At 53.6% G+C, this 12,431-nt stretch overlaps 2 protein-coding genes across 2 annotated transcripts in view; one reads left to right on the top strand and one right to left on the bottom strand.

Annotated features, from left to right (window-relative positions):
* Positions 1-4,954: 4,954 nt before the first annotated feature.
* Positions 4,955-12,431, top strand: part of PolE1 (DNA polymerase epsilon catalytic subunit 1) — a 48,404-nt gene continuing 40,927 nt past the window's right edge. Inside the window, exon 1 of the mRNA XM_037216804.1 lies at positions 4,955-5,155. Within this exon, the coding sequence (XP_037072699.1) occupies positions 5,082-5,155 (74 nt within the window). The 5' untranslated portion in view covers positions 4,955-5,081. The remainder of the gene's footprint in view (positions 5,156-12,431) is intronic.
* On the bottom strand, positions 8,216-12,395 carry LOC119093790 (uncharacterized). The gene is made up of 4 exons (XM_037216801.1): positions 12,345-12,395; positions 11,205-11,326; positions 9,320-10,353; positions 8,216-8,734 (listed from the first exon to the last, which is right to left on the bottom strand). The coding sequence occupies exons 1-4, from the start codon at positions 12,349-12,351 to the stop codon at positions 8,557-8,559; spliced, it is 1,341 nt and encodes a 446-aa protein (XP_037072696.1). The 5' UTR covers positions 12,352-12,395; the 3' UTR covers positions 8,216-8,556.

Genomic DNA, 12,431 nt, shown 5'->3' with positions numbered 1-12,431 from the left:
GTCGCGGCGGTGCGAGGTGGGCGGCCGTCGCTCGGAGCCGGACGCCGCGTCGGTCAGCACCACCGCGTGTGGGTGCCGGGCCGGGTTGTCCACCAGTACGCCACCATGCCGCGTGACCAGCTGAGTGACGCGGAAACGCTCGGCGCCGAACACGCGCTCGAGGTGGAACTCGGCTGGCCTGCCATCCAGCCGCCGGAACAGCAGCGCCGCGGCGCCGGGCGGACCAGTCATCATGCCGCCTGCCGCCGGACACAGGGGCGTCAGGGGGGGTGGCGGGGAGCCTCTGCAAGCTTCGCGGGTTTGTAATGACTGATGACTAGTTTTGTACATATGTTCCATGTACACAATATTGAATAACCATTTTTCCTTTAGAGCTTTCCATATGCACAATGTTTTGATATGCAATCTAGCCAAGTAAATCATGTGATCATGTGCAAACCTGACTGTAGCATCTGGGAAAAGAGAACATCATAGCATGGACAAATTAGAAACAGTACACCAAATTGTTTGCATTTGGAAATTGCTTGCACTGCATTTAGCTTGAAATACCCATGCATCACATTGGCATCTCACCTAAACACAACCAAATATGTATGACAACCACACTAGCATGTCCTCAGGCACCTATAGGTGCTCTGTGCTTAGTACTCTTTGAAACATTTTTCCACACCTCATACCCAGGACCCACATGTGTTACATCAGGGTACCAATTGTTGTGTGTGCACAATATACTTATGCTGAGTGTGTCATGCCACTTGACAGTTGCATTCACACAAAGGACATACTTTCTTCTCTAATCTGCTATCTGATAATACTGAGCTTTTTGCTTTGTTTTGGAAACATAAGTCCAAATGATTTTGGCTGCAAGTTAAAATACCTAGAGAGTAATTCTGAGTAGATCGTCAATGATGAAGACATCTAACAACTGCATGGCAGCAGAAATTAATTCAAGAGGGTATGTGGTCATTTCCTCAGTTCCTGACAGTCCCTGTCTGTACTCTTAACTCAGGTCAGGTCAAATAACACAGAATTTACTATTTCTTTATGGAAAAATGTTCACCATGTTTTTACCTGAACTTCCTCTAACAAAACCAAAATTCTTTCACATACTGGCTCTCTATCAGCCAACTTTGTCAAACCATGCAACAACTCAGAAAAAGAGCAACAAAGTCCCAAAAACAAACACACATAACACACTCAGATTCCAAAATAAGAGTGTTCAGATGTGTGATGCATACACAATGAAATTATTGCTCTGGTGTCATACTGCTTTACCTGATACATACAAGCATCATAACATGTATTTTTCAGCCCAGTAACTATGTGACCATGTAACCATTCAATTTGTGCATACTTCAGCCTGTAGTTTGCTGATAGGCCTATACAATTACTGTCCTTAATACAAGTATGCTCTATGGTTATTTACCACTTATCAGACCCAAAAAATGAGAATAACCAGCACTGCTAAGGCCTGACGCATCACAACAGTTCATACATGGGACACAACATACTTTAAGCAGTGGAGTGAATATGGGAATAGCAGTTGCAATATTGGTTGTGACAATGGTTAACAGCTGTGTACATAGCTGTTTTGATTCTACTGGCATAAAGTGGCCGAAAGGATGTAAACATTTTTCAAGGCAAACACATGTGTTCCGTTGCCGACCCAACCGACGCTCGCAGTTTCAACATCGCAAACCCCTCCCACTTGACGATGACAGTTTCATTGTTACCATATTTCGCCTACACCCTACCACATCGGTATGCGCAGGTCCACCTAGCTTAAGGCCTGGTTTTTGGGACTAAGGCCATGGGTCCTGCCCGCATACACTTAGTCTAGTGCTCTGACGCGTACCGCCGGCGGGGTTTCGAACCAGAGCGCCGCATTTTGCGGCAAAATACGGTGCAGTCGACCATTGGACGGAAAACAATCATAATGGCTACAAAGTTCACATAATGTCATGAGAGACAGATATATCCGACCAACAAAGAGCCACACGGGCCTGTCTAGGTTGGCCTACCTCAGGTTCCGTAAACATCCTCAAAACCATGGCTACTAGAGACTAATTACCTGACGTAGACTGTTAAAATCTAATCACCTTACCTCACCTTATGGTGATAGGGAATTATAAAAAGCCACTAGGCCTGTAGGTCCCTGTTTCGTCAAGCTCCCGGCCCGGTAACCAGTCTCAAATTATGGAAAGATTCCGTGTGGGACGTCGCACATTATGCCAGCTCAGTGCATATCAAGCCTAGACTTGAACTGTTCAACTGAGGTCGACGACACGACTGGGTGTGGAAGAGCGTTCCAAACCTTGACAACCCGTGTGCTGAATGAGTTACGACGGACGAGAGTCCTAGCTCGAGGTTTTCTGAGCTTCCATTGGTGTCCTCCCGTCACCTCCAAGTTGTGCCTTGTCAGGAACTCCTCTTCCGACAGCGACATACCTTCATGAAGCAGCTGGTACACTGTTACCATGTCTCCCTTACGACGACGATAGTACAGCGAGGGCAACAGGAGTCTGAGCCTTTCAGGGTATGGCTGGCGCCTCACGCCATAGATAAGCCGGGTAGTTCGTCGCTGAACCCGTTCCAGCCGTCTCTGGTCCAGTTTGCCGAATGGGTCCCAGATGGCGTTTCCATACTCTAAGTACGGACGTACTAAGATCTTAAAGAGCAATGGCAACGTGCGAGCATCGATGTTGACAAAAAACCGCCTCACGACCGCCAGCATCTGGTTAACCATGGAGATGGCTTCCGCCGTCTGCACGTGGAACTGGAGCCGGTAATCCACGAAGATCCCAAGGTCCTTCTCGGTGGACTCGGCCGCGATTTCAGCGCCGTACAACAAGTATGTCAGCCTCGCGTTGCAGTTCCCGATGTGCATTATTTTGCACTTTGCTGCACTAAAGGGGAACAGCCACCCCTTTGACCACTTGGCCAGGGCGTCGAGGTCACCCTGCAGAGGTGAGTTAGTCAGGGGCCTCGGGACACGACAGTAGACCTTGGTGTCATCCGCAAAAATCTTGACCACACTCCGCACTTATTCTGGCAGATCGTTCACGAAAATATGAACAGCGTTGGTCCAAGTGCTGATCCTTGCGGGATGCCGCTGACGAAGTCGGTCCAGTCCGACTTCGAGCCCTGGACCCGCACTCTATGCATCCGGTGGGTAAGAAAAACCCTGATCTAGCGTAACAAATTACCTCTCACACCGTAAGCATGAAGCTTGGAGAGCAGACGGTTATCAGGCACGGAATCAAAGGCTTTGCTGAAGTCCAGGCACGCCACGTCCACCGACCCTCCATCCTCTAGCGCGGCGCTCCAATCCTCCATGACCTCTAACAGCTGGGTAATACAGGACCGCTTAGGGAGAAACCCATGCTGGGCTGCATGAAGAAGTGATTAAGTAGGGCATCACAGACGAGAGTTTCGAGTATCTTGGGGGAATGGCATTAAGGCTCACTGGGCGGTAGCTCGCTGGGGATTGTCGGTTACCCTTCTTGAAGATCGGGACAACCTCGCCAAGCTTCCACTCCAGGGGAGCCTTCCGGATGCCAAAGATTTTCGGAAAAGCATGTTGAGGGGTGCTGCCGGGACATCTGCGCACTCGCGAAGAAGCCTTGGATGGACATCGTCTGGCCCAGGGGCGCTCGAGGTCTTCAGAGCAGCCAATTTATTTGCCACTGCCTGGTTAAAGATGTCCATGCCATCCAGAAACGGTCCAGTAAAGTTGCACAGCAACACAGGCATGGCACTAGTCCCTTCGTCTGTGAAAACGATGGCGAAGAATTTACAGAGGACATTGGCATTCCCTTTGTTACTGCTGGTCAACACTCCATCATCACCAAGAAGGTCTTCTACCCTGCATCCTGTGCGTAGTCTTGACTTGGCGTACCTCCAAAAGGCCTTGGGGTTTCTCTTGAGGTCTGCTACCAATTTCATCTCATACTCTTTCCAAAAGTTTCTGGTAAACTTCCGAAGGTCATTGCGACAACACACAAACCTGGCATGGTCCAGAACATCCTGAATCCACGTGTACATTCGCCATAATCTTTCCTTAGTCTTCTTTAGCTGCATGGCTCTTGGGTTCATGTACAAGTTCTTGTTAGGTTTAGTCCTTCTCCTGACGGAGCAAACCTCAGTAGCTCTGGCGATTCTTTCCTTGAAGAACTGGTAAGCATCGTCGAGGCTGAGGCTCTCCATCAGGGACCAGTCCATTGACCTGAGGATGCCAGCCAGATGCTCGTAATTTGTGTGTGTCATCTGGCCGGGACGAGGAGTTTGTAGCCCAGAGTAGCAGACCAAAGTGTACTTGATTACCACATGGTCAATGTTACCTAGCCCAGGCAGGTATTTGATTTGGCTCACCATGCCCTCCTCATTTGTGAAAATAAGGTCCAGAGCACTGGAACCTTCACCAACTCGGTAGCGTATTGGCTGCTGGACATGCTGGAGCAATAAACATGCGAATGCACATGTATACATATTTCAGCCAGAAATTTCAAAAGGCATATAGTAACTCATGCAGCATCTAATCAACTTGAATTCATTATGAAAAGACAGTTTTGTTAGCAGTTGCAGCAGCATTAGCATTAAGTCGACATCTGGAGCTATTGTCAGTGTTTTAGGTGCTCGGAAACCTCCACTCCCTTTAGAACAAAAAAATAAATTCCCTTAAATTAGGTCCAGTTAATAATATTTGAGCTTAGTGTTTGTATTTCTGTGTAAGGTAATGTTTTTAATACTCCATATTGAATATTTGATGAGCCAAAGATCACTTTGAAACCTGCACAAAAATAGTGGTAATATACTTTTGTTCTGAGCACGGGGTGACAGCTTTCCGCGCGAAATCCACACAAAACGGGTGCAATAGATGCGCGGAAGACGTCGTGGCGCAGTCGTCCGTCTGTGGTTGCGTTGTGCATAGGATTGGGATGTTGTGTGTGAGGGGTGCCAGGGATGGTGTAAACTCTCGGTTGAGCCCTCATTTATTTGTAATGATTGAGTCGTATCCCATTTAGAGCTATTCCTGGTACGCTGCACTACGTGCCTAAGCGAAGTTGCCAATTCGTAGCAGAATGGCCCAAGCGAAGCAAAAGGGATTCTTGAAAAATACTGGGAAGTTCCAGGCTGGAAAAGATGATGGTACTTGGTGAGTGATGGTAGTGTTGTGTATGGTCTGATAATTGTGTTGTTGTGTTTGACTGTATTTTTGGAAGCATTTACCACCTGATGTTTTTGACTTCTACCAACCCCAAATGCCAGACAAGACATATTTGTTTTTATCTGTGTATGAACAGGGTGTTTGAAGCATGGGCTCGCTACCAGAAATTGTGGCTGCTTTAAGGCACTATTGTTGTGATGGCCTCTGGCAATAAAGTATTTAATGCTCAAATCAACATAGTGACTTGTGCCCATACTCCAAAAGATTCATGTGTCACTGATCATGTCTGGTATAGCAGGGACATCTCTGCAACAATACTAGCCAGTGCACCCAGTAGATATGAGTGCTCAAAATTTTCGTGCATGCTTATGACTATTTTTAGCTCTTAGAGAGATGATGTTTGGAGGAATTATGGTATGGCAAGAGCAATATCAGGTGGAAATGAAATGTTGCTCACACTAAAGCTATCTAAATATTCAACACAATTTGGCCTGGCCTTAGCTTGACACATGTAAGCCCCAGGTTCAGTGCAAAGATGTTGAATAGTTGGGTGGTACAGTGGATTATTTTTGCATTCTGGACATGTGTGGTGGAGAAGTACTGGTTGCATTGGTGGGGGAGGGGGGAGGGGGCTAGTTGTCATATGGTGAGACATCCATATAAATGCACACTCTCTTGTAGATGCTATTGATCTGGCTGTGTAGGGTATATTTGCTCTGTAATAATATGCAGACAACCAGGGCTATGGGTTACTATAGGCCAGGCATTGTCACTAAAGCCTAGACATCTGCATTAAAAAGATGAAATGATGTTCTAAGGTCTAGCTGCTGTGCAGTTTCCAAGTATGCATGCAAACAAAACATGCCACAATTTTCTAATGCTTTGAGGCCTAACCAAATGTCACGAGCCTAGCATTGGACCATAAGGTCTGGTTTTGCCAGGCCGCCATCTGTGATCAATATTAACTTCTACTATTGTTTTGATAAAGGCATGTTGCCAAAATATCAACCCAACTATATCTCCGTTCTTCTGGCTTTTTTCCAAGGAATGAGGGTAATACTTCTGTCTTATCTATATGAATAACATTCCTCACTAAAGCACTGAACAACTTACATGCTAGACTTTGTTTGGTACACCCTTGGTCTGTGTTTGCACGATGGTGGTACCATTTTGTGCCTGACTCTGACCCTGGGCCACACCAGAACTGTATCTGGGCTGTGCTGGGTGTGTGCCTGACCCTGGGCCACACCAGGACTGTGCCGGGGCTGTGCTGAGGGTGCATTTGTGCCTGACTGACCTCGAGCCACACCAGAACTGTGTCCTGGCAGTGTTGGGGGTGCATTCGTGCCTGACTCTCCACACCAGGATTGTGTCTGGACTATGCTGGGGGTGCATTGGATCCTGCCAGGATTGGTGGAGCTTTAAGTGGATGAGAAGAGAAGAACATGTCATACCAGAGCTTGCATAGAGAACTGTCTCTGGAATGCTTTGTTCTGTGGGTAGCTTGATTGCATGCTACAAGTTTCTAAGGCTCTGAGGCTGAACCAAATGTCAGGAGCTTAGCATTGGACTGTTCTAAGGTTCTGTCTTACTGGGCTGCCTTCTGTGATCGTCGGCCAGATATGGTTCCATCCAATGGTCGTTTATTGAACAGCAAAGGCCAGCTATTGCGTTACTTGACGGCGGTTGCACAAGCGTTCTGAGAATGACACGATCGCGGTTACCGGGGCATTAGAGCTCAGGCCCGAGCGCACAGTTAAACGCCAAGTGGTTACATTCGGCGCCGAGTGCATGCGCACACGGCAGATGCGTTTACAAATTAGACATGGTAGTGATCCGGATCCAGTCAGCTGGTCTGGGGAACATACGAGGACAGCGTGTAATGTAGCCCATGTCTGAAGTTCGACCGGCAATGCAAACCAATTACCTAGCGCAACTGCCAACCACTACCTAGCAAACCAACTACCAAGACACCGTGATCGCCGATCATCTCAGATACTCCCCCAGAGCGTTGGGCGTGACACATGAGCCCGTCTGTCTCCCGCCCTCCCACCGACGATGTCTTCTTGCGTCCCTTCACCTAGATAGTAGTCGGTAGTGTTCAACGTCACGTATACGCTTCGAAGAAGCGGTAATTTTCTTTCGCAGTCACCGTTTGTACATGGACATATCCAGATCTAAAGATATATGCCCACCAGGGCGTTGAACGACTGCGCCTTTCCTCTTTGGTTGAGTTGATTCTTCCACCTTCGTTCGGAGAGGGAATGGTATTGGTTCCCTAGCGGCGACGCCTTCTCGCGCAGCAGCGCTCAAGAAGCCCACGGCAGCGCGTGCGCGCGTCACGACTTTAGACAACTAAACACAGACGTGGAAACGCTCGCGCACGCACTCTGCGCGAACAGTGCACCGCACGACAGCTGGTACCCCATGATTCCGCCGCAGCACTGCACGCGGCGGGACGTACGGCTGCGCGGCCGTGCGCGCGCCGCGATTGTTCGCGCGGTGGACGGGCCACCCCTGCCACGGTCTCGTGCGAATCCGGCGCGCCGTCGCGCGTCAGTTTGCCGGGCGGCGGCGCCGAGTGGCGGCGCGCCTGCGCGTCACCACACCGGTGCGGTGCTCCTCCGAAGAGTGTTCGGCCGCACCGCTCGGGCGCGCCGCCGGCCCAGCTCTCTGACCCCGTCTGATCACCGTCTCGGCACTCTGTCACGGTACGCCAGCCCGATACACTGGGGCATTGCGCTGTTCTGTGACTCTCCTCGTAGATCGTTCGGGTTCTGACGCACTGGTTTGGCATTGTTTTGGCCCGGTGTCACCGTGCGTCACCTCAGCACATCCCCGTGCACTCTCTCGTTGTGCTCTCCTGCTACAGAGTCCTGGCACGCTCTCAGCATGACGCACCGGCCCGGTACACTCTCGGCACAAAGCCCTAATGCGTTGCGTGGGTGCACTGTTCCCGTCAGCTGTGCGGTGCACCGTCTCGGCACGTTCTGCAGGTACGCTGCCGTGGCGCCCCCCCCCCCCCCCCCCCCCCCTCCTCCCCTGTAATATCCTAGAACACTGCTGGTGCACCACACTCATGTCGACCAAGCCCGGAGGCGTCGCTACAGTCGATTTCACTCCCGCCACAATCCAGCCTGTTTCCGCCACGGTCGAGCCTGCTCCCGCCACAGCCCAGCCTGTTCCCACCACGGTCGAGCCTGCTTCCGCCACAGTCCAGCCCGTTCCCGCCACGGTCGAGCCTGCTCCCGCCACAGTCCAGCCTTTTCCCGCCAAAGTCCAGCCTGCTCCCGCCACAGTCCAGCCTGTTCCCGCCACGGTCGAGCCTGCTCCCGCCACAGTCCAGCCCGTTCCCGCCACACTCGAGCCTGCTCCCGCCACGGGCGAGCCTAGTTCTTCCAGCCGGCCAGCGCCCTCGCGCCGTGCAGGTTTGCGTAGAGCGGCTCGTTGGCGGTGTCGAGATGGCCCTTTGGCGGTGGCCGGCTGCATACTGGAGGTGGGATGTCGCTCTCCGGCGGCACCGACAGCGGCGGACGCATCACTGGCACGTAATCGTTCTCTGGTATCCTGTCGAGGAAAGTGTTGCAATTGAAGTTTGGGAGACCCAGATGGAGACGGCAGGTTGGAGTGACGTAAGTGGCGGCCAGGAATGTCAGAGAGAGTGATCCGTTGTCTAGGAAAGCTCACCCGAACGCCTGTGGTCATTGGACGACACGAGTCGCGCCAACGGACGTACGACCTATTCGTGAGCCTGCGCTGACGACGTCGCTAGAGCCCACGGATTTCTAGGTCTGTGTTGAGAGGCAGAGCATGGCATCTGCTGGCTGCCATTCCTCCCCAGGATTGGCATCAGCGTAGGCGTTAGGAACTGTATTGGAAACAAGCGCCGTCTTTGGCAGTTCAACAGTCCCCGCCCAGCCACCCGGCTGCATGTCCTTTTGAATACAAGGTGCTTTTTCAGTGTGGTGTCGTGAGTCCCACCCCGTCTGGTGCGCGGTTTCACTCCTGGTGCGCACGCCTCTCGCACGGCCCGTGCGGTCCACACTTAGGCATCGGTACTTCTCTAGGACATATCTGAGTACAAGTGCAAAGACGCAGCTGAATACAAACACACCTGCTGTGTGCTTCAAGGTCGCAGGAACATCGTCTCACCTGTCCGGCTGTGCGAGGACAGTTTCAGTCCTGTCCGGCTGTGTGGGTGGCTTCTCCCTGGCGTCCACCAGTTTCTGTTGGCGTTGTCGCTCCTTGCGGTAGATGGACGGGTGCAGCGGCTGGCTGACCTGGAGCGCGTGGGGCTCCTCGTCAAAGCTCTGCTCGCGCGCCGCCCGTCGGCCGCACCAGCGGCCAAACAGCGCCCCAGTGGCCAGCGCCAGCATCCCCACCGGCACCACCACCGCCATCACCAGCTCCAAGCGCGTGAGCCGCGACCCGGTGCGCGACGGCCCCAGGAACTGAGCCACCTTCCGTGGCACGCCCTCGTCGCCGCACAGCGAGCTGTCAGCGAACAGACGGTAGTCGTCGGCGACCGACTTCGGCAGCGCGCTGCAGTCGGCCTGCGCGTCCCGCAGCCAACGAAGCCGCTCGTCGCAGGGCAGCACATTGTCGCGGATGCGACGCACGAAGAGGCGCGCGAGCGGACAGGTCGCCGCGCACAGCTCCGAACCGAAGCGCAGCGAATAAGCGCCGACGGTGTGCAGCCGGTTCGAGCGGAAGGTGACGAGGTCGGAGCACACGTCGCGGAGCGCGTGCGGGGAGAGCGCGCCGAAGACGCTGCTGCTGACGCGCAGCCGGACGCGGAATGAGAGCCGCAGCGCGCCGGCGCCGACGCTGGAGATCGCGCTGCTGTCGAGCCGCAGCACACCGCCGCCGGCCCGCAGCGTGACGGCGCCGCTGGCCAGCGTGCCGACCGTGCTGTTCGTGAGGCGGACGTGCACGTGCGAGGCGGCAGCCGGCGGCGTGCAGTTGCCGTGGCCCAGCCGGGAGACGTTGATGCCGCCGGCGTGCAGCCGCTCGATTGTGCTCCCCGTGATGGTGACGTTGACGAAGGAGCTCATGTCGTTAGCATACCAGTCGCCTATCGTAGTGTCGACGATGAGGAGCGTCGCGTCCGTCACGTTCGCCGGATGGGAGAAGGCGTCGCGCTCGACTATCCCGATGCGGCTGCCAGTGATCTGTATCGTTCTCGCCTGGAATGGCGGGCAGCGCGTTGGACCGAGCAGGACAGCGCGGCTGCCACTCTCTGGTGATTAATGATGTCATTACTGACATGTTGCCGGCAGTTTTGCGACTACCAACGGAATAAGTACAGGCATTGCTAGAAATCTGAGATTTGACACAACGTTTCACAGGGAGGTTTTTGGGTTGAGGCCCCGTTGCTAACCATAGCTCTTTGCGAGGACACCGAGAGGAACGCCCCTTCAGAGCCGTTCCATTTCAACGGAATTTTTTGCCGAGAGCTTTTAACATGCTGTACAAAACCATGGCTAGGCGCCAAATGACCGCCGCAGTCGGCGCGCCCGTTAACTCCAATAAACAACAAAACCATGGCATAGCTGTCCGTGCTGCGCGCACCACCATTCGTGTGCCATGCATGTCTCGGCCAATTCACCAACTATCCTTCAGTAGCAGGCGGCTGAGTGAAGTCTGGGCGTGCCGCCAAAGGATTGCCGCCCATTGATTTGATCGCAACGTCGGACACTGGCAGCTGAGTGGCGTGGGCGGTAGCCAACGGGGCGCGTTGCTCGCACGCGTTGGTCGTAAATGACACTGCTATTCGTTTTGCTTATGTAGGTCCCCTGTCCGTTTGCCCTAAACTCGCATTTACCCTAATCCTGGGTGAGATGGAAGTGTACTATTTTAATGACCTATGCTGCTAAATGCCCCGCCAGAGAAGCTGGTACTTATTTTATGTCGTCCTCTCCAGCTCTCCGCTTGGCTTGCTCGCTCTCCGCGTACCGTCCTCCTTGTGCCCCCCAGCCCCCACCCCGTCTCCTTCCGATCCTCCCCCTTCCGGTCCTCTCCCGACTGTCCACTGTACCTCAGCGAATCCGTTGCTGCTAATCCTCGTTTTGTTGACGTTCTCCAGTCGGGAGATGCTGGCGGCGACTAGCGGCAGCAGTAGCAGCAGGAGTAGCCCGTGCGCCAGCGGGGTCAGGGTACCTGCCAGGGCGTAGCACAGAGCGTCCGTCACGCCCTGACCGGTGCCGCCGCTGGAGATGGTCCGTGCGCGGGCTCGCCGCGCACGAACGGCAACTCTGTATGTGTGTGTGCCTGCCTGTGTGCGTGCGTGCGTGCGTGCGTGCGTGCGTGGGTGCGTGCATGCCTGTGTGGGTGCGTTTGCCGTAGCTCACGGCTTGCTGGATCATTTTTGTTCATGCATGTTTGGTGCAGCTCACAGCTGGTGACCGAACGTGCCATTTTGGAGCTCGTTCGGACGAATTTTGCAATGTTTGATATACAGAGGGTCCGGCTAGATTCGCACTGGTGCGTCGCAGAAGGTGGTGGAAGGCGTAGCCATGTCACAGTTCACCGCGGGTTATCTGCGCGAAATAGCTCTGGGCTCCCGCTATATCCAACTTTCAGAATCAGTTTTTTTCTGTGCATCACGCCGATTCGCCGTGATAAATATCAGAGCGGGACAGAGTCCCCGAAGCTGCCGCTGACGCGAGGCTGACCTGACATGTGGCATGGTTAGCAACCACAAGCTAGCGACAGGGGAGAGAGTGCAGCGGCCCTGGCGAATAATCGCTGAACTGTAAAAAAGGACCGTTGGCTTGCCAGATGGTGACACCCGGGGTGGGTCAAGAAACGGCGTTAAATTGAACGTCCGACAATGTTGAGAATTTTAAGCTGGATGAAGATGTTTCGTCCTAATGTAGCCTTGGCAGCTGAGGCAGCTGTGCTTTGGACTGGGTGCGGCCGGACGGCAATCCTAGATGACAATGGATAACCGAAACACAACCTCCGACGCTGCTTTTGACATCACTCGACCGGGGTCTGGCCCGAGGTCCCTCCCATAGAACAGAACAAATTGCACAGCCGGCCGTCTGTCATCGAGATGAACACCTCACTCAAATGGCAGCGATGTAGGTGCGACACTAGCCGTCAGTTTGGACGCCCACCAGACGGGTCGTGCGGCGACGGCGCCCGCGCGTCTGCCGCCCGCCGCCCTGCTTACCTGCCATGGCGCGGTGCCGCCGGCGGGCGCGTGGTCGCTCACGCCTCGACCAGGCTCGCTCTGGCCACAGGAAGCGGCGCCGGCGCC

This window comes from Pollicipes pollicipes, unplaced genomic scaffold (genome assembly GCF_011947565.3).
Source record: "Pollicipes pollicipes isolate AB1234 unplaced genomic scaffold, Ppol_2.1 Scaffold_4002;HRSCAF=4701_pilon_pilon_pilon, whole genome shotgun sequence".
Lineage (NCBI taxonomy): Eukaryota > Metazoa > Arthropoda > Thecostraca > Pollicipedomorpha > Pollicipedidae > Pollicipes > Pollicipes pollicipes.
Note: the sequence above shows the minus strand (reverse complement) of the source record. Positions and strands in the feature narration are given on the sequence as shown.